The 20394-nt window shown below is 45.4% G+C and overlaps 1 protein-coding gene across 2 annotated transcripts in view; it reads left to right on the top strand.

Moving 5' to 3' along the window:
• Positions 1-20394, top strand: part of DPYSL3 (dihydropyrimidinase like 3) — a 114870-nt gene that overhangs the window by 39574 nt on the left and 54902 nt on the right. The window contains exon 1 of one of the 2 annotated variants that reach the window (XM_047867222.1): positions 11816-12025. The exons of the other annotated variant lie outside the window; for it this stretch is intronic. Coding sequence (XP_047723178.1) covers positions 11987-12025 — 39 coding nt within the window. The 5' untranslated portion in view covers positions 11816-11986. Of the gene's footprint in view, positions 1-11815; positions 12026-20394 lie in introns of those variants that run through there. 2 annotated transcript variants of the gene reach the window in all.

Genomic DNA, 20394 nt, shown 5'->3' with positions numbered 1-20394 from the left:
AGAGAAACCTGTGACTAGACCCTCAAGCATATGTTTCTGCCACTCCTGCTTCTCTGCAAAGATAAGGATCCAGAGGCTGATGAGGCTCCATAGCCCTGGAGCATTTGCTATGACTGAATACAGGAAAGCAGAGGAAAAAAAACCCCAAAAGACGTGCAGCCAAAGTCCCTTCTGGAGAGGGATAGGAAACCTGGAAAATATAAACTGGGGTTGCCGCTTTACATTTGGGGGCTGGCTTGCTGTTTGAGCCTCCATCCAAGAGTGTGTCTCATGTCCCTCATCTGGGAGTGAGCCCTTGTGCTGTACAGGGAGAGGGCTGAATCCAGTCACGTGTGTTTCCGTTCAGCCCAAGGGTGAAACTGACTGCACTTAACCGTAAATTCTGCAGCTCCAGTCATGCTTTCACACAGGCTTTTAACACATGCACGGTCTGGTAGTTCCGGGATTCAATCTTGTGGTTTAGGGCGCAGTGGGAGTGGAGTGGGGTGGGCCAGGGAGGAGGTAGTTCCCTGGAGATAACTCACTGCTCTCTCAATTCTGAACAGGCAACAAAGACTGCTTTGGAAAGAACAAAACAAGACAAAAACAATCCTCACCTTTGAGGCACAGAGTCCCTATTCTCTAGTGCCTAAATAACACAAGAATGTCTTAATGATCTAATGTCAGAAATTCACATGACTCTATGCCAGGCAGGTGGCATAAGAGAAGCCAACACTACGTCAAGGAAAAGGAAGCAGCAGACACACATAATGCAAAAGTACGTGTTCTATCCAAAAGACAGCCAGTATTTGACTTTAGCTGATGGGCTCCAGTGTGTATCTGGAAACATGGAATCACCAAGTTTTCCAATTAAAACATTTTTTTTTCTTTTTTATTAAAATTTTTTTAATGTTTATTTATTTTTGAGACAGAGAGAGACACAGCATGAGTGGAGGAGGGGTAGAGAGAAAGGGAGACACAGAATCTGAAGCAGGCTCCAGGCTCTGAGCTGTCAGCACAGAGCCTGACATGGGGCTTGAACTCACAAACTGTGAGATCATGACCTGAGCCGAAGTCAGACACTTAACCGACTGGCCACCCAGGTGTCCCTCAGTTTTCCAATTTTTAAAGATATCTAAATTTGAGTGTGAAATATGTACTTTTAAAAATATCGGCTAAATTAAAAAATTGTCATTCCACATATATATTCATTTAATACCAGCCTCACTTTGCATATTGGGTTTCCTAGGAAGCAGATTCTGAGAAGGGTAATGTGTAGGAAGTTTATTAGAGAGTGTTCCTGGGATCAGGATCTGTGCAAGGGAAGGGAAGGGGATGGTTAGGCAGAGGGGGAAGTTGAACTGTGATGTGGTCTACAACGCTTTAGCTAACCTGACAGGCTTTGGAGTTGTTACCCTTTTGTGGTTAGGAGGCCAGGCCTTTTTATGCTCACATTAACCAATTACTGGATCAGGCTGCCCTTGGGGTGGGGACAGGGTTACCTGAAATAAGGGCAGTTTTCAGAAAGGGCTGATGCTGAAGGACGAGAGCACCCGGAGGACCGAGTCCTTCCATCCTAGATAAGGGGGGCTGGGTGGAGTTACCTCATGTCTGCTACAGACCTCTCCTTGCACTGCCCACATTCACTTCATTGTGTAAGTTCTGGAATCACCAACTCTAGAACCTAGGTGTGCCTCTTCTTTTGGGGGGTCAGGGCCTTTTTCACACAGCCGGTCTTAGAGCCACACTAATACTCATTATTGTTCTCTACTGATCATTCTAGATTCTCTTCATTCTTAGCTAACTTCTTCCCTGGTCCAGGTGATTTGCTTGGTGTTAGGACACGGACCCTCCTCTCCAAGGGTTAAGAGTCCCTGGTCACCATGCCCTTCTCAGGTTATGGCTGATGTACTTGTCTATTTATTGGCAAGACTGGGCACGGTAGTACCTACAAGAACCCATGTGGATCACAAGGGTGTCATACGTACTCTTCCCTGCCCCCATTGTGTAACAGCAGCCCTTCCTGCTCCTGATAATATGGGTCCTATAAGGATGCCCCTTCTTTCCTTGCCTGTTTAGTCCCCTGGCAGAGAAAGGTCTGTGTGCCCCATAGCAGCAGTATCTTTTCAGTCAGTAGGACTCTTGCTATGCCCCCTGGTGGAAAGGTTCCCCCTTTGGTGAAAATATACGAGACAACTCAGAGTTACAGGGATGTGAAGCACATATATATGTCCCACTTGGGTCCCTCGGAGTGATGGTCAAAGGGGTCACTCTTGCTTCTTCCCCTTGGTTCTTAGACTCATGTAATCTTCTTTTGGGGACATAGTACCTTATAAAGGGCACGGATTTAAAATTTACAGTGCATTCAGGAGGATGGTGCCTTATCCTTGCAAGGAATCATTTCTGAATTGGTGCTGTGGTTGTGCCTTCAGGAGATCATCCCTCCACGTTTAGGATGGCAGCTTCTAGGTGAGGCAGTATTTGATATAACTACAGCATCCTGTAGTCACATGACCTTTCATGCTCCTTATTTACTATTAAATAGGCACCTTAGTCTGATGTGATGTTATGGAACCCATGTCAACGCATCAAACACTCCTTAGTGTTGAGCTCAGGCTCTAGCAGCAGCAGAGACAAATCCATACCTGGAATATGTGTTCATTTCTGTAAATGATGTGTCTTTACTGTGTGAAAAGTGTCACTGTGTCTTCCAGTGTGAAAGCTATCCAGTGTAGTCAACTTGTCTCCCTTGGGTGTGTGGATCTTTGAGGGGTGGTGCCATACTGAGGAGGCAGTGTTGGTTTCTCTTGCTGGCAGGATGGACGTTGGACAGCATCGTAGTTGAATTAGCACCTATGGGTAGGTATCGGTTCCCCCATAGTCTCTATCTGTGTTACTCTGTCTACTCCAGTCATGTACCCATTGAACCAACACTGGGCGGTTGATGATGGAGCCTGACCGATGTCAACTAACTGATGTCACTTCATCTACCTTGTTCTTTAGTTCCTCTTCTGTGACAGATGAGTGTTTCTAGAGCCCCCAAGTAACCCCTCTCAGGCTTTTTTGATCTCTTAGGACATATCTTGCCAACAGATGCACAAAACAAATCAAGATAAAGCACAGATGCTCACAGTTCAGAGCTGTGGCATCTTTTTTTTTTAATGTTTTATTTATTCTTGAGAGAAAGACAGACAGAGCATGAATGAGGGAGGGGCACAGTGAGAGAGGGAGAAACAGAATCTGAAGCTGTCAGCACAGAGCCCGACGTGGGGCTTGAACTCACGAGCCGTGAGATCATGACCCGAGCCGAAGTTGTACGCTCAACTGACTGAGCCATCCAGGTGCCCCGAGAGCTGTGGCATCTTGATGCTGAGATGCTGAGTGTAGCTCCCAGGCAAGGAGATTGGCGGTGTCCAGGGTGCACATTGCCTCTCTCACAGCTCACTGCCAAACAGATGCCAAATGCTATTGTCACCTTTTTTTTCAAAGAAGCAAAACTCCTCTTCAAATTTCTTTTGGTTAGCAAAAACAGGTACTAAGATAGGTCTTTCATGGTAGCGAAGTGGTGTAACATGAGCTTTCAAAGAGCGGGGCGTACCTGTACTCCCAGTGCCATGGGATAGACAGCGTCCTGTGGCTAAAGTGGCAGGGCTGTCAGCACTGTGCCAAGGATCTGCAGAGAGCCGTTTCCTGCTCCAGGTATCACTCAGAGCTCACAGCTTTGTATATAAACGGGCTGTGAGAGCATTTCCAGCTATGGAATATGTTGCTCCTAAAACCTAAAGCACCCCCCCCGCCCTCCCCCCCTCCCAGGCTTTGTGCTTTTTTCTTTGCAGTGGGAGTTGTCCAATGTAGTAATTTGTTCTTTACTCTAGAGGAAGTGCTGTGGCATGTCCTGGTCCACGGGACTCCCGAAATTGTCAGCTCCCTGAAGCTTTGTGGTCTTTATCTCCCCCTCTCTAAAGTTCTGGTGTCCTTTGTGAACACTCTGCAGCTCATGTGTCTTACCAAAGCCTTCAGCGAACTTGGCGCTTCTTGTTCATCTCATCAGTTTTGCGTAATGTCATCAAAAGAGTGTACCAGTAGGATGTTCTTCAAGATGTCTGGACAACTTAGATCTTTTCAGGCTGTATTATAATGGAAGGAAGGATAATTAACATGGCCCTGGGGTCAGACTCTTCACGCATATTGTCATCGGTTTGAAGGGCATGCAAAGTGCTTTTCTCTTCTTTTCTGACCAGGATGGAGAAGAACTCATTGCATAGTTCGGTGGCTGTGTACCACGTACCTGAGGCCATGACAGTATGTCCTAGAGAAATATCACAATACCTTCAATTTGGGCTATTAATTGATTGAGTTATGCATTGGGCTTTGTCTGACTTTTGTAGTATCCAGACTAGTGAATTAAATGACTATATAATGGGGAATCCCAGCCCCATAGCATTTCAGTCTCTTAGGGTGTTGATGACCTCTGCCATTCTCTTAGGATGCAAAATTTTTTAAAATTTGCTATCTTGATTTAACATCCTGGGGTAGAGGTGGGGAACAGTTTTAGAGCCTTCTGCTTGGTCTTCCCAACTTGATTGCTGTTACCCCACAGGCTAAGAAACCAACGTGGGTGTGCTATTTGCCATATTTTTCCATTGCAATTAATCAATAGTGGTTTGTGAAAATGACCAGTAGGTTGATCTGTAAGCCTAATCAGCCAAAGGTAAGGCAGAACTAGACCAGGAGTCCATTTATTACCTGGCCTTAGCATGCTTTCACTGTAACAGAGGAGCTATGTTGATGCCTCGTCTCTTGGTATCATTGTCGGCTGGGAACTCATATCCACCTGCCTTCTCAGTGTTTAGGGCCGTATTTCCCACCTTACAGTGGCATTAGTATTTGGCCCTAGGACTCTTGAGGAAGGACAAAGGACCAGAGGAATCATTACCATATGTACTGGTCATGGTGTTGCAGGATCTTTCCTCATGATAACCCAGCTTCTCCTTCAGTTAACATTTTGCAAGCCTCAAAACTAGGTCAGATCTAGAAAGTAGGCGTGAGGCTAGGACTTTTTAGTGGAGTAACTGCCTTCAGCCTGATGATCATCCATCCTTGATTCATTTTGACTACTACCTATTTTAGTTTCCTACAGCAGTTGTAGTACATGTGACCTCACCTGTGTGTCTAACGTGTTGGGCCAGAGATGGAGGTGAACACAGTAATTTATCCCTCCACCCTCCCAACCTTACCCCCTAACCCTAGCCAGTATGGCCCTGACTGTGGCTTTGAAATGAACTGCCATCAAAGCTTATGAAGGTTGGAGGCCTTCAGAACCATCCTCTACTGAAGAAATAAATGAGAATCTCTATCTAGGGAGAAGTAGGTTTGCACACCTTCCTCAGGCTGGTATCAGTATAATTTTGGAATAAGTTTGTGGAAATATTTTGTGTGTGTCTATGATATATTGTTTTTCTTTTCTGGCTTATATGTATCAAAGGTAGAATTGTTTGTCAGGTTATTTCTGTGTATTTAGTGTATAAACATCTAATTATAGCAGGTGAATCACCACCTTGATTTTCATTTTGAGATACTGGAAGTACATGACTAAGATTTCCTTTGTTTGAACTGTGGGCAAAATTAATGGACCCAAATGACTTAATGGACAGTTCTGAGATTAAATGTGTATTTTTACTGATATTAGAATAGCTTATATGTTTCACAAAGGCCTGGTGTGTGGTTCTTGCCCCTTCAGAACTCTTTCTGTATTTGTTTGGAGCTATTTTTTTCCTCCATCCTTCAAAGCAGGACCAAGGGAAATGATTCCCCATATTAATATGGCAAAGTATAAATTTGTTTTTAAAAAAGTAGAAAATATTTTCAATGGTCAACACTGTGTAAATGGCTATTTCAGATATTTTGGAGATTAAAAGGAAGGCAGAGAATATTCTTGAGTTTCCCCTCTATTCAATGTATTTTTTATTGCATTAATTCTACTCTATTTCAAGCATTGTGAAAGAGCTGGGGACTGCAAAAATAAATAAGACATAGTGCCTGGCATAAACAAGTTTGGAAAATCAGAACAGTAAAAGTCATGGCAGAATAGTCATGTCATACCATCTAGTTAACTTGCTTTGTGCTAAAAATTTTACATGAATGATCTTCTTTAATCTTCAATATGTTCACTATCTTTCATCTCTCTGTGCACTGATGCCCTCCTTTCTTGCTTAACCAGCCTAGATCCCATACTTCATCCTCAGTTCCCTGTGGAGGAACCATCTTTGCTCTTTGCTATGGGCAAGACCTCCATTTGAACACTAGATGTCACCTGTGTTGCCCATCCGAGAATGATAGGGCTCTGGTCTCAATTCTCTCCTGGCATCTTGAAGTTTCTTCTCAGCCCCATCCGCCTACAACCATGCTGTTATTTCTCTCACATGAGATTCTACTCTTTCTCCCTGTTACTGCCCCATTTCCCTGTGCCCATTTACAATAAAATCCACTGAGAGAGGTGTCTACATTAGATGTCTCCAATTTCCACTTTGATGGTCTCTTGGAAACGCTCTGATCAGTTTCCACCACCACGACTTCATTAGGACTGAGCTGGTACACATACATACATAGAAGGTACTCGGTAAATATGACTTGAAGAATTTAATATATGGTCCCCAGAAAACCACTATGAGGTGCCTGTTAAGATACTCATTGTAGGTGAGTATAGGTGCTCAGGTCAAGGCCTCAGAGACCTTGACAGTGTTTTTCATGCACAGATTAATTCTCACTTCTCCAGTAGCGTTTAACAAAGTGAACACATTCCCTCTTTGAAATAGTTTAGAGTCTTGACCTTCCAAACACCATGTTCTCACAGTGTACCGTCTGTCTCATTGACCACTCTCTCCACTTCTTTTTCTGGTTGCTCATTTCTCCTCAGAACACTTACTTCCTCAGACCTGTCTGCCCTCTGTCTCCCTCATTTCGTTGGTGGTCTCCCCCAGCATTGTTAAATAATACCTAGAGGCTGACACCTCCCAAATCGGTGCCTCAGGCCCAGATCTTCCGTTAGCTTTTCAATCCCAGATACTCACCTTCCTGCTCAACATTTCAGTTCGATATTTAATAGGAATATCCAGAGACCTATTCCCAATCTTTCCCCCAATGCTATTCCTCCCACTTTTCCCCTGTCTCAGTGAGGTACACCTTCATCTTTTCAGTTGCTCAGGCCCACAAATTTAGTGTAATTCTCAATTCCTCTTTTTCTCACACCCTGGTCAAAAGTCCGTCAGCAAATACTGTTAGCTTTACCTTGGGATATATCTGGTATGTGTCCATTTCTCAGTGCTTCTCCTGTTACCATTTGGTCCAAGCTACCATCATCTCACCTGGCTTTCTGTGACCTTCCTATGTAAAATTCCAGCCGAAACTCAAGACACTGGAATGACTTTCACCTTCCCACCCTAGGTTTATTTATCCTCAGTTCACTTCCTACCACTTTAAACAATACATATTGTAATTCTTAACCCTTGACTTGTTCCTTTACTAAAATGTAAATTTCAAGAGGGCATGGATTTTGTCTACTTTATTCAAATATTTGTATTCCTAATGTCTAGGTGCCTATCCTATACAATCAATCAATCAATCAGTCAGTCAGTCAACCAGTCAATAAGAACCAAGATCCCTCTGTTTCCAAATCCACATCCTTAAACAACACACCATTCTTAGTCCCTAGTTTTCCCTCTAAACCCAGTTATCAATTGTTTTTTAATTCTTTAAGTTAACACAAGGCTCTTGATGTTCTTATACATTTTGATGGTAGCTCCTTTCAAAGGCATGGCTCTGTAATCAGTGCTCAGGCACCAAATCTATTCTACTGAGTCATTCTTTGCCCCATGCATTGCCTTAGAGTCTTGTGACTGTATCATATTAACAAAGGGATTTCCTCACCAGCTTGAATTCACCTGCTGTGAAATCTGGAATCAGGAGACTCTAAGAAGCCTTAGGAGAAGGAAAAATAGATATTCTTAAATCTAGATTCTAACCACATGCACTTTAGCTGTAGAAACATTTTTATTCCTTTTATTTACTCTTTCTTCAGACACAATTTAAAAATCACATAGTTACTCACCTAATAATTATTGAGCAATTTCTATGGGCAGAGTCCTGTTTCACACACTGAGGATAAATAAAACCAATACATTCCCTGCCCTCGAGAAGCTTACATTCTAAATGATGGGGAGAAGAATACTCCATGATAAATTAATATAGATAAATGAATATACATATGGTGAAAAGTACCATGAAGATAAAGCAGGCATGAAAGGCACCAATAAATGCCTTATTTTAGAGTAAGGGTATAATGTAAAGTGCATGAGATCTGGGATATTATTATTATTATTATTATTCACCTCTATAATACTAGCCCCTGGAAAAGTATTAGTGTGTAATAAGCTCAAGATAAACATCATGTGAATATTGTGAAAATGAATGGATGAATGAATGATGGAAGAGACCCAGGGAGGAGGTTACTGCATTAGTCCAAGGGATACATGATGGTAGCTAGGCACAGAAAGAAGCTTTGCAGATTAAGAGATCATAATATTTTCAGACGACATGAAGAATACAACTGATTAACTAGTTTGATGTCCTTTATTCAGTGGAAAACAATCCATAGATTGGGGGAGTACAGTGCCTCACAAGCAGTGAAACATACTTCCTGAAGGATTTCGGGCAAGAGTGAGTTTTACAGGGAGTTAGAAGAAGCAACTTGGAAACAGGGCATGGTTGACTAGGGATTTCCTTATAATACTAGCAGGTCCTATTTTCTAGGGTAAAGTAAGCTAGCTAGACAGGTTGGAGAATTGGGATGGATGTTTATTAGGTTTCCTTGACTGGTGTTTCTTCCTGTAAGCGGAAGCTGACTTAGGTTTAGGTTTGTGACATGGTGCTGACCACTGGAGCAGTCTCCATTTTGTGGGTCTCAATATATGAATTAACTTTATCATTCTGCATATAGTTAAGAGACAGAACAAATAGCATTTCCTGGAAGACTGGATATGGAGTGCAAATTGGATGGATTGAAGGAGAAGAGTCAAGGACGATGCCACGCCTTTGGTCTGAGTAACTAGAATAAAGTAGCTTTGATTGAGGTGTGGAAGTCTACCAATATGATAGGTTTGGTGGCCAAAATTAAGTTTCTTTGGGGCCATAAATTGTCTCCCTGTGTCTCCTTTCCTTTTTCTCATAGTTTCCTGAGATACCTAAAGCCAAGCACTGCTGTGTGCCCAAGGAAAACCATTCAGAGTCATTCTTCTGTGGAAAACATTCATGCTGGTTCCACTCCTCATTCTCTTGGCCAGACACAGAGGCATCCTGTGTCGATGGCTGCCTTTCTTACTCAAAGACAGGCCCAGCCAAGGAAGGCTTTTTCCTTCAAACTCATCCTGGACACTTTCTTTTGATTTAAGAAAGAAAAAGACGATTGAGGGGACACCAGAGGGGGAAAATAGTGTTTGTTGTACATTTCTGATTGTAGCAACAGCTTGAACCGATTAGCTGGTTATTATGCATTCCTGTGCCTGGCTTGTCACTCTGGAGAAACACATCACAAGTCCATTCTCCATGGCCTCTAGCATGCAAACCTGACCTCAAAGAGTTTAACCCCAAGTCTTCTAATTTGAAACAACACACACACACACACACACACACACACACACACACACACACAGTCGAGTGATCAAAAATATGGCATAAATCTTTTTAGTACGGAGTGTTCTGGGTTATAATGACAGGAACACGGGAGATAAATAGGATGCAAGGAAGGGAAAGAAACTCATAATATTAAAAAAGAAAAAAAGGCAGTGGTATTTCCTTAGGATTGTAAATATCCCCTACATATTTTTACTTTTCTGAAGAACTTGCAAGAACCCTTCCAGCAAGTTTACAGCACATCTTTGGGAAAGATACAGAGAGAGCTGTGCAGGGTTTCATAGTATGTAGTTAATTCTCTTTTTACCCTGTTCTAAATATAATCCTGCTCATTTGCATGCCAATCCCCAGAATGCTTTGTAATTTCACAACTCTTGGCTAGTGGTCTCAGCATAAGAACAAAGCAAAATGTTTTGGGCGTGACTTTGGCCTTAAACCCTGCTTGGGCTTTGCAAAAGAGTACGGTGACGTGACTTTGCCTGGCATTCATCCTTCTAGCCAGAGTATCACAGAAATAAAGTGGGAACGGCTGTGGACTTTTCCTGGGAAGACTGCATTCAGTCCAGTTATCCATGAATAACCAGAAGCTTGGGTTAATTCACTTGAGAGGAGGGTGTGTTTCAGGAGGCTTGGTCTCCCCTTCCTTTATGTGACCAGGCTGGTTCATTTTAGGTTTATGGAAAGCTCAAGCTGGAGTATTCTGTATCCTCTTCGGGTGGATGCTTTATATAGTTCCTCTATTTCAGAGAAGGCCTTCAATTTAATGAAACGCTGTCCAGAAGTGTGGTCAGTGGCCTGCCTTATAGAAATGTGAATTTCAGATCCTTAACAGACCTAGTTGTGCATAGTGACATCTGCAGAATATTTAGTAGGCCATTAGCAATGACAGCTGAGGAGTGGGGATGGTATGAGACTGGTCTTGAAAGGGTTTTACAATTCTCACATAGCAAGCCATTTTTGTTATTTAAATGGTGTTTGGAATCATTTTTAAGGAGAGCCTAGGGACCGCCAGTTAACCCCCACCATAAAGGCCCCTCCAAAAATGTCTCCTTTGGCCATTTAATTTTAGTGGGTAGGCGAAGGACCATATATTCCCGCGTCAAAAGGCCATGTTTTTGTTTGCAATAACAATCAGCCCTGCCAAAAGTAAACCAGGGATTTTGAGCAACGCACATGGTTCACTACCCAGGGCAGGCAACAGTAGTGAGCACACATCCATGGCTGCGCACCAGTAATGTGCCAGGGCCCTCCACGTACAGGTGTTTTCTGCTCTGCTCTTCACCCACAGAGCAGCTGTAATGCTCTTTCATCCGTTCTGAGAGCCAGGCAGCGGATCCTGTAAAACATACTGTTTTGAGAATATTTTTAAAACACAGAGAACTGTTGATGGTAACTGACACGATAGCCCCTCGCAGCCCTGCGAGAGTGAGTGGTTGCTTTACATTTTCCGATAGGTATTGCCAGGGTCTCCGGAGAGCAGCGGGCCTGCCGGGCTGCACAAAGTGTGAGCAGGTCTCGGCTTTCTCGGGGTTTGCGCCGCGGGTTTACACCCGCAGCTACCGGCAGAGGCGGCCCTTCGCTGTAACAAAGACCGCGCCGCCGCCTGTAGCCCGCGCGAAGGCGGAGCAGAGCGGGCTCTGCAGGAGGGTAGTCGGGAGCCGTCCTCTATCCAAAATGAGGATCGGGATGGTGGGAAAGCAGACCCGGGGCTGGCCGAGGGCGTTGGCGCTTCCCGGCCCTCGGCCCCAGAGGCCAGGGTTGGGCAGCCGGGCGAGGGGGCGGGGGCGGGAGGCGACGCTCGCGCTCTTCTTCCTCCACCCGGGACTGCAGCATCCCCGCCCCGAAAAGTCCCTCGCGCCCCCTGGTGGCTGTGAGCGGGCTGGCTCCGCCGCACTCGTAAGGCACAAAAAAAAGCAGAAAAAGAAAAAGTGGGTGAGGCAGATGCAAAGAGGGAAATCAATAGGGATAAGAGAGAAGAGGGAGGAGTCGCGGAGCAGCCATTCCTGTCTCACGGGGTCCCAGCTGGCACGGCAAAAGAAAAAAAAAAAAAAAAAGCCCGGGCGTGAACGCGAGTGGAGGAGGGTGTGTGTGGCGGGGGGGTCGGGGGTGAAAGGGGGACCGGGGAGATTTACTATTGTCTCTGGCAGCCGCCGCGGGAGCCTGGGAGGGGGGCGGAGGCGAGAGGAGGCGGCGGCCGCGGCCAGCGCACCATTCGCTCCACCTGATCTCCGGCGCTGCGCGCTGAGGACGGCGCGGGCGAACGGGAGCAGGAGCAGGAGAAGGAGGGAGGGAGGCAGCTGCTGCAGCCACCGCCGCCACCATGTCCTACCAAGGCAAGAAGAACATCCCGCGGATCACGGTGAGTGGGGCTCCGGGCGCCGCCGCCTGCGTCTCTCGCTCGTTGCTCGCTGAGCTGCGGGCGGGGCGCCTTGGATCCCGCAGGCTTCCCGGTCCGGTCCCCCGGGAGGGACTGGGACCCGGGGTCCCGGGGGTGGAGAGCGGTGGTCAGCCCAGCCGGCGCGCCGGGCGCCACCCAGACGGAGCGACCCTGCCGTTTGGGGAAAACAAAACAAAGAGGAAACCCAGAGTGGCGCCGAGAACTTTGGATTATGTATCCTCTTTTCCCACCAGCCGGTAGTTTCCAAATAACGCCTGGCTCACGGCCCTCCCTGGACCCTCGCGCCGCCTGGGGTGTCAGTATGCGCTTCCCCGGGCAGGGTGTGCTTTTTGTGTTAGGTGCCTTTTGGCGAGGTGGGCTATGGAGAGGTGACACCTTTCCCCAGGGGTGCCTGGTAGCACGACCGCGCCCCTCTCCCAGCTCCAGCCCGCGGCTCTGCCTCCCGCGCCGCCAGGGTGGCGGGGTGTCTGGACCTTCTGTCTTCACCCTGTCCCCTTCTTGCCTGCATTCACCCTTATTCATATTTCGGTACGTCATATTCGGGTCTGAACTAACGTGGCTGTGGCGGGAAGGAACAACTTTTTTTTTTCTCTCGATGCATTTTATATTTTTCGTGTCACCCCCCCACCCCTTATCCCAAGAATAGGCTGAGTTTTAAGGTCAGATTTTAGTAGGGGGTCGCAGACACACGCTGGGTGCAGTCCGTGCCCAACTGCCATTGTGTGCAAGATCGAGCCACCCGCGGCGAGCGGGTGTCAAATGCCCTGGGCGGGGTGGAGAGGGGACGTGCCGTTAGCAGGTAGAGAAGCCCCATCTTCTCCAGAGCCAGCTCTCAGCGGCAAAAATACCGCGCCCAGGCTCGGGATTTCTTTGCGCTGCGCTGAAATGAGGCTTACCACAGGCTGGGGTGGGCATTACTGGGAAGGAAAAAAAGGGTAGGGGGCAAAACGACAATGACAAAAAACACTGACATTTATTAGTTTAGCATGCAGCTGTGTGGTAGTGCTTTGTCTTTAGTGAATGGTGTGTGTGTGTGTGTGTGTGTGTGTGTGTGTGTGTGTGTAAGTGGGGGAATGGGTCGCTACTCCATCTTTGCAAGGCGAACAAAGGAAGTGATCCACTTGCCCCTGGGAGACTCTGCAGCTGCCCTAGGGTAGAGCTGTACCTGCTACGATAGTTCATTTGCCAGGGATCCACCAGGTTTTGCTGCGGGCATGCGTCTGTTTGCACTTGTTCTGCTATGTTTGGAACGCCCTATGTGTGTGAGATTGCCAATGGTGGACCTTAGCTCTGTAGGCAGGAGGTCGCTGTTCTTGCCTCTAGTGCACTTTATTCTCAAGTGGTTTATTTCTGTTGAAACATTCTTTTTCATGCACCTGAGCTTCACCCCACACAAGTGCACCCCACCTCCAGCTGCTGTCCAGCTGGTATTAGGGAACAAACACTGCTTAGGAGAAAGAGTGGGGATGGGTGGGGGTCCTTTTTCCAGGTAAAGGTGTGGGGTGTAAGCACATCCTCCTTTATCACTTTGTGATACTGACTTCAGGTGTTTTTGAAACATTGTGGATCTTAGCGTTGGCCTTGCATTATTGAAACATTGTGGATCTTTTACAATGCACTGGATTTTCTCAGTGCCAGTTGTCTTTGCAGAGAGCTGTGGAAGGTATCATTAAAAAAAAAAAAAAAGACTGGGACAAAAGCTGAATTTTTATACTGTTTCCCTAACTGAGGAGGGATGAAGCCCAGCTCTCATGCTCTTACATGTGTATGAGCGCTGTATGCCACTTGCCTTACAGCCAGTGTACCTTTGCCAGTTCTCCTGTGTGGGGTAAGCAGAGAAAAGGTTATTTGTTTTCTTTCTGGTGGGAAGACTGCAAGGTTCTTCTTATGGACTCAGCCTGTGATATGGCATTGAGGGCCACGCCCATTCTTGTAGGTATCACTTAGGCTACCTTTCAAGAATGATGGAGAAATATAGTCCGGATAACTTGCTTTCCAAGCCCCCATAACGTGCCTATGCCCTAATCCCAGGGCCCGGTTTGCAAGGGGTTCCCTTTTGTTCCTGTCTGGATGCTCTTCCCTGGGGTGCATCCTTCATTTTCAGTGCAGCTTCCATTCTTTCTTTCTGTGCATGGGGCGTGGTGCTGCATAGCCACCTCTCCCTTGAAGCTGGGGCTGGGTGTCTCCAGCATTTGTGACAGGAATGGACAGTGGTTGTGAATTTCTTCAAACCAGACTACCTCGTATTCACATTGTTGGAAAGGGTGTGGGGCCAGTGGGGGTTGGCAGGGGGAGGAGGAGAGGAGCATGGCAGGAGGGGTGTATTGGTCTTTGGGGGCAAGGAATCCATTTGTAGATTTTCCTCAGGCTTTGTGTTTGTATTTCTGTGAACAAGGGTCCTATTAGATTCAAATGTTTTTGTACGTTTGCATGTCTTTTGATGATTATAGTTTTCTATATACTAAAAAGGTTGAGATACCCTTCCTAGATATAATCAAAAACATGAAAATATGGACACAGATATACATACACATAAAATGTCACTGAAGACCTAAATGCAACATATATCCCCTGCTGTCATTCTAGCATATTTTTTTTTAAATGGTAAGATTATGGAATTTGAATTAAGTTTTCTAGCCTCTCTGTATTCCTTTCCCTGAAGGCTGCCCCACCCAGTAGCTAAAATGTCACTAGAATCTGAGGACTGATGGGGGCAGTCTTTCTTGCCGGATACCTTTTGCCTCCCCAGACACCACCCTCTGCCACAATTTGGGGGCCCCTGTAAGGCTTTGTTTGTATTGTTTTTCCTGCCACCTATTTTTGCTGCCTTCCTGAGATCAAAGCCTTCTTACTACCCTGTGTTTATTACTTTCTTGGAAAGAGAAATTTCTCTTTGCTGGTAGAATTGCCTGGGGCTTTCTCCATGAGTGTCTCTGGCCTCACATCTCATTGTTCCTACTCAGGTTATCTATGTACATGACCTGTATGGTCTACCTCCACACTAGCCCTTGCTTCTGAATGTCAGGCTGGCAGTTTAGGGTGGTTCTGCAGATCAGAGCAGGGACCTTGTGCTGCTGTTCACCTGTCTCCACTATCTGGCATGGTGCCTAGCACATCGATGTCTCATGGTCATCAGTTAAATCAATAAGTAAATTAAAAATTATAACTAATAAGAATAGCTCACACCTCTTGAGAGTTTTTGTGCCATTTATTGTGTTATTTGCCTTATATGCATTGTCTCATTTGATCCTTGACTCAACACTGTCTGAAAGGTACTATAGTTATCCTCATTTTATAGATCAAAAACCTGTGGAAGATCAAATGCCTTTGCCCAGGATCAGTGATAGAAGAAGTGTTGGAGGCAGGACTCAAACATACACACCTGATTGGAATCAAAGTGCATGCCCCTCACCACTGCATTCATTTTGGGGTTTCTGCTTCTACCATTACTATTACTTGGTGTTACCAGGGCAAGTGGTAAAGAGGAAAGACTCACATTCTCTAATTAGTCCTGGGAGGATCCAGACAGCATATTTTTCCTGCTACTCTCAACAGATCCCATAACATGGTCTCTCTTACTTTTCATATTAAATAAGTATGAATAACATTTAGGGGGATGATAGCATATGAGCTCTGCAGGTAAGAAGTTAGGATAGTTACAGTCATTGTTTTCCTCTGCTGTGAGCTACCACTTGTAGCGGACCCCAGGAGAGGTCGGGATCTCACAGTTAGGTTCCAGTGTTTTCTATGTCTTTTCTTGTCAGCGTCTCTACAAAAACCCATTTTGAGGAAATTGGGGCACAGAGAGGTGAAGTTAGTTATCCAGCAAGAAGTTTTGGGCAAAGCTGGAAATAAACGCAGGTCTTGTCTGGCTTCACAGTCTCAGCAGCCCAGGTACAGCTGCCGCCTCCCAGAGGCACATGCAGCAGAAATTTGGAAGGTGTGGATAAAGAGTTCCAGAATTCTCTCTAGGAGACATATCACAGAGAAGTGGCTTTTTGCAAACACTAAGTGGATTTCTGTAAATATTATCTTGCAGAGAATGCCTTTCTGCCGCATTGGAGGTAGATGTGATGTGTTTGGTGTGTGTTTGGGAATTCCCAGAATACATGTCCTTGGATGGGAACACGACCTTGAGAGTTGTTTCCAGGGTGCTGTGGTGTGATGAGAGGTGTGATGGTGAGCGTCGCGGGCGCCGTGGGAAGTCTGTATTCCAGGCGAAGGGGAGGGGTCCTACGAAGAGCAGCGGCTAAGAGCTGGGGGGCCTAGACCCAGCCAAGAACCTGGAGGACACCTAGGTCCAGCCCCACCCCTGCATCTCTGCTTCGTCTCGCTTCACTTTGAACTGGGAGCAAATATTTAGGACATGGAGAACCAGCGTATAGGAGACCAAAAGAAGAGCCGTCACCCACACTCGGCTCTACCCATGTAAAGCATCTTGGAAGGGAAACTCCAGAGTAAAAGACTGAGGGGAACTATCAAAGGCTTAGGAATGGAAAGCATCTTAGATATCCGATCATGGACATCTCAGCTCAGGGCCTGCCTGCGCTGTTCACTTGTTGCTTTGTATTTTGAGCAGCTCGTTGGTGATTCTCAGCCAGGGTTTTCCTCTTTCTGAAACGCTAGCCAAGTGCCTCAGGTGTGTCAAGAGCTCTGCCTGTTACTAGCTGTCATGGGGCAGCGGGTGGGGGGCATTTGGGGGAATTCTGGAGGGATAGATTTCCTCAGGGAATTCTTGTCTATGTGGTAGAACTGTCAGCTTATAAATGAAAATCTTCCCGCTTATCTCACTGGGCTGTTGAAAGGCCCAGAGGAGGAGAGTGACCCTGAAAGTGGTCTGTGAGCCCCAGTGTCTTCAAAAGAGTAAACACTGACTTATTTATAAAATCTCAATTACTTTGCAGTGTGGAAATTAAGGAAGGGGAAGACTTGATAAAAGTCTGGGGTAGAAAGAGGCTACTTAGGAAACTATTTTTTGAATACAAGTTTTCAAAACCAAAAATTAGTACAATGTCATATAAAAACTGTTATTTTTCTCTTGCTTTAGTTATGTTACAAAATTAAGCTTCTCATTCATTTCTGACAGTCTAATAGAGGCCATTGGATTGCCTTTGGACTTTGAGACAGAGACTCTTCCCTAACCTAAATAAAGGGCATTTTTTAATTAGTTGAACTGCAGTGTTTTTCAATCCTCATCAACCTGTAGCCTAAAGTGACACAGGTTATGAATTCCCTTTCTAGAAGTTTTTTCACAACTCCCTGTTTAGTAGCTTTTTCTCTGCCTTTTCTCCACAGTTGGAAAAAAAAATAGAATTGAACTTGAAAAACAACAACAACAAAAACCCTTCATGTCCTAATAACCCTACTTTCTTCACCTGTTGACATACTTCATAGAACTACTTACTTTTGCTTATCACATTTGAAAAGTTACAGAATGTTTATAATAGTAGGAATGTCTCCCTAGGATATAAAACTACTTCTCTTTGATTGCATTTGTGCTTCAATCCTAAGGGGACTGGAAATTTGAGTATGTCATTGCCTCCCATGATGAATGTTAATAGGAAGCCTGACTAGCTCTCCAGTGTTCCTTCCTCCTCAAATCAGTGTTCCATTTTAGCTTTTCTCCCATTTTCCATAGGCCATTCAGAAACAAATGAGAAAGACTCTGGACAAACCAGAGAAATAGGCTATTTTCTATTTTCAGACTCTTCTGTTGTGAAATCCCTCTTTCAGTAAACTCAATATATGTCTATTTCAGTGTATGAAATAGACCAAAAAAAAAAAAAACTGTGGTGGAATAGGATGAGCCACTCCTTTTGGCCTCTTCCTTTGGCCCTCATCTTGCCGTGGAGTCTACTTAACAGAAACAACTTCTCTTGAGGAACTTTCTTCTGTTAATTAGATTGTAGGGAACTCAGTGGTTAGGAAGATGGGCCTGAGCATAGTGGAGCTTTTAATAACTACCATTTACTGAGTGTCTTAGCACAAACTACATGGATTACCTCATTTGATGCACAACAGCTCCTCTAGCTGCAATGATTCATCATCATTTTGCGCTCTGGAGAGAGACTCCAAGAGTTTCAGTACCTTCCTTGACGAACGTCACACAGTCGGAAAAGCAGGATTCTGGGATTGATCCCTCCGGGCGTGAGTTGGTTTCTTAGGCAGGAAAGCAGTCACTCAGTGTCCACAGGTGGTTTTCCCCACCCCCATCACCTCCAGCTGTCCACACCTGTTAGCTCACAAATGCTGGTCCCTGTTCACAGGGTGGAATGAGTGGGGAAGATCTGGCCAAACCTATCACATCACCACCTGAACAACAACTGAGTGAGTGCAATGTCCTTCTAACAGTGGCTCCCGCATTGCTTTGCCAGCTGTCTGAGTTAGCTCCTGGCTTTTGCCCAGATGCATGTAGGAGTGAAGGGTGGAAAAGCAGATGCTATTTTCCTGTCCTGCATAAGTGCAGATCTGGGCCCAAGGCCCCTTCTCACTCTGTCCCCGTCCGCTTCCCAGACACAGAAGGAGCCAAGCTCTCTGTTCCCATTGTGCCAGAGAAATATAGGGCATGCCCAGCACTCTAAGCCAGATGGGGGAGCTCCACTCTAGAGTGGTCCAGGAACCTATTTGGGACATCTGGAATTCAAGGACACATTTCTCATAGCTTAATTAATCTCTTTTTTCCTGGGAAGCACTGGGCAATGAGATATGCAGGAAAAAGCGAGACTTGAGTTTTTAAGAGAGGGGTCTGCTGGCTAGCAGAGAACAGGAGCCCTCATGTTTCTTTGACAGGGAAGGGCAACCATGGATGGAGTGTCAGCATGTTGTGGTTCAGACCTGCCCTTGCCTCTAATTTATATGTGACTTTGGGCAAACCTTATTATCCCTCTCAATTCTGCGTCAGTCAAATGAGGGCATTGAACTAAATGATCCACAAGGTCCCTGCCAGAGCAGATGACCCTGTGAGCCTTATTTTGTCTTCTCTTTATCCTGAGATCTTGATCAGCCCTTGTCACTGTGTTCTGAATTCAGAGAAGAATTCTAAGTCCTTCCCATGAGGGAAAAGAACATAGTGAGAAAAAAATCAGGGCTTAAACTGAATGCAACCAGCCCAAATCTGTGTTGGGTCTAAGGGTCTTTGGTTGCTTGCCTTTTACACTTAAAATCCCAGGCTTTTTCTCAGATGGTAGACTTGATTAATAGACTCTGTGCAAGAGAGAAATGGAGTAATGATGACTGATAGGTCCTTTCCTTAGCAGAACTTTGGTATTATTTCAAATGAGTATTATTAATATGAGACCATGATTCCTTTGCTGACACATACAGTCTCTCTTTTGGGTAAGGCTACCATCAACAGGGGCACAAAGGTGACAGATTGTCCCAAGTCTGGACTGGTCGAACAAATAGGCAAAACAACAGAAAACAGCTCCAAGTCAATATATGCTCCACCAAGCTCTTTCCAGTTGCTCTTGCCAGTATTTTAAGGGTAATGGCTGCCATCCAATGGAAATAACCCATCCCCAAAGGCCAAATCATGCCATGGACACCCCATGGGGTAGGGGTGGTTTTGGTTTTGTTACCACTGAATCTGTAGCACTTAGTCTTTGGCTGGCACATATTAAGCCCTCTGTAAATATTTGTTGAATGAATGGATACATATAACACTTAGTTTGCTGGAATAATTTCAAGTCAGAAGATGATCAGAAGATGACCAGAAATGTGCATACATTTGTGCTTGTACATCCTCCTCCCTTTTGCTGACAGCTCCCTTGAATATTAGTTTTTATGAGAGAAGTCTTGGCTCTCAGAAACCGGCACAAAATCAGAGCCAGGAGAAACATGACAGCCCATTGGCAGAGCAAGCCGAGTCAACTCCGGCTCAACTCTGACTTGGGCAGTCGGAGCCCAGCCCTCATTTGTTCTTCTCTCTTCTCAGGCCTCCCTTCCTCCTCTTCTTCCAAATCCTGCTTCTGGCCTCATTCTCAGTCTGTGTCAGGGCCTACCTGGGTACTTCTTGCTTGCAAACGGACCTGTTGTTTCTCTTCCAGCAAATGATTTAAAGAGACCTTTATGCGTTCCTTCAAATAGACAAAGTCGTCACCGTGACTTTTTGAACCAGGATCTAACATAGGTCTTAACTGAAGCCTTTGTGTCTTTGCATAGAAACCACAAGCCATTGGAATTATTAGCAGCAGTTAGAGAGGCCAGTCTGCATTTGTACAGAAAACTCCTCCTTTTAGAAAGCTTGGTGAAGGAGTCGCCCATAGTTCTTTTTTGCTTTCCGGTTTAGGGTTAGCCTTTTAGATGGAATGTTCCTATGCTTTTGTGTGTGT

Source organism: Prionailurus viverrinus, chromosome A1, assembly GCF_022837055.1.
Source record: "Prionailurus viverrinus isolate Anna chromosome A1, UM_Priviv_1.0, whole genome shotgun sequence".
NCBI lineage: Eukaryota > Metazoa > Chordata > Mammalia > Carnivora > Felidae > Prionailurus > Prionailurus viverrinus.
The sequence above is the reverse complement of the archived record's forward strand: the minus strand, read 5'-3'. Positions and strand labels throughout refer to the sequence as shown.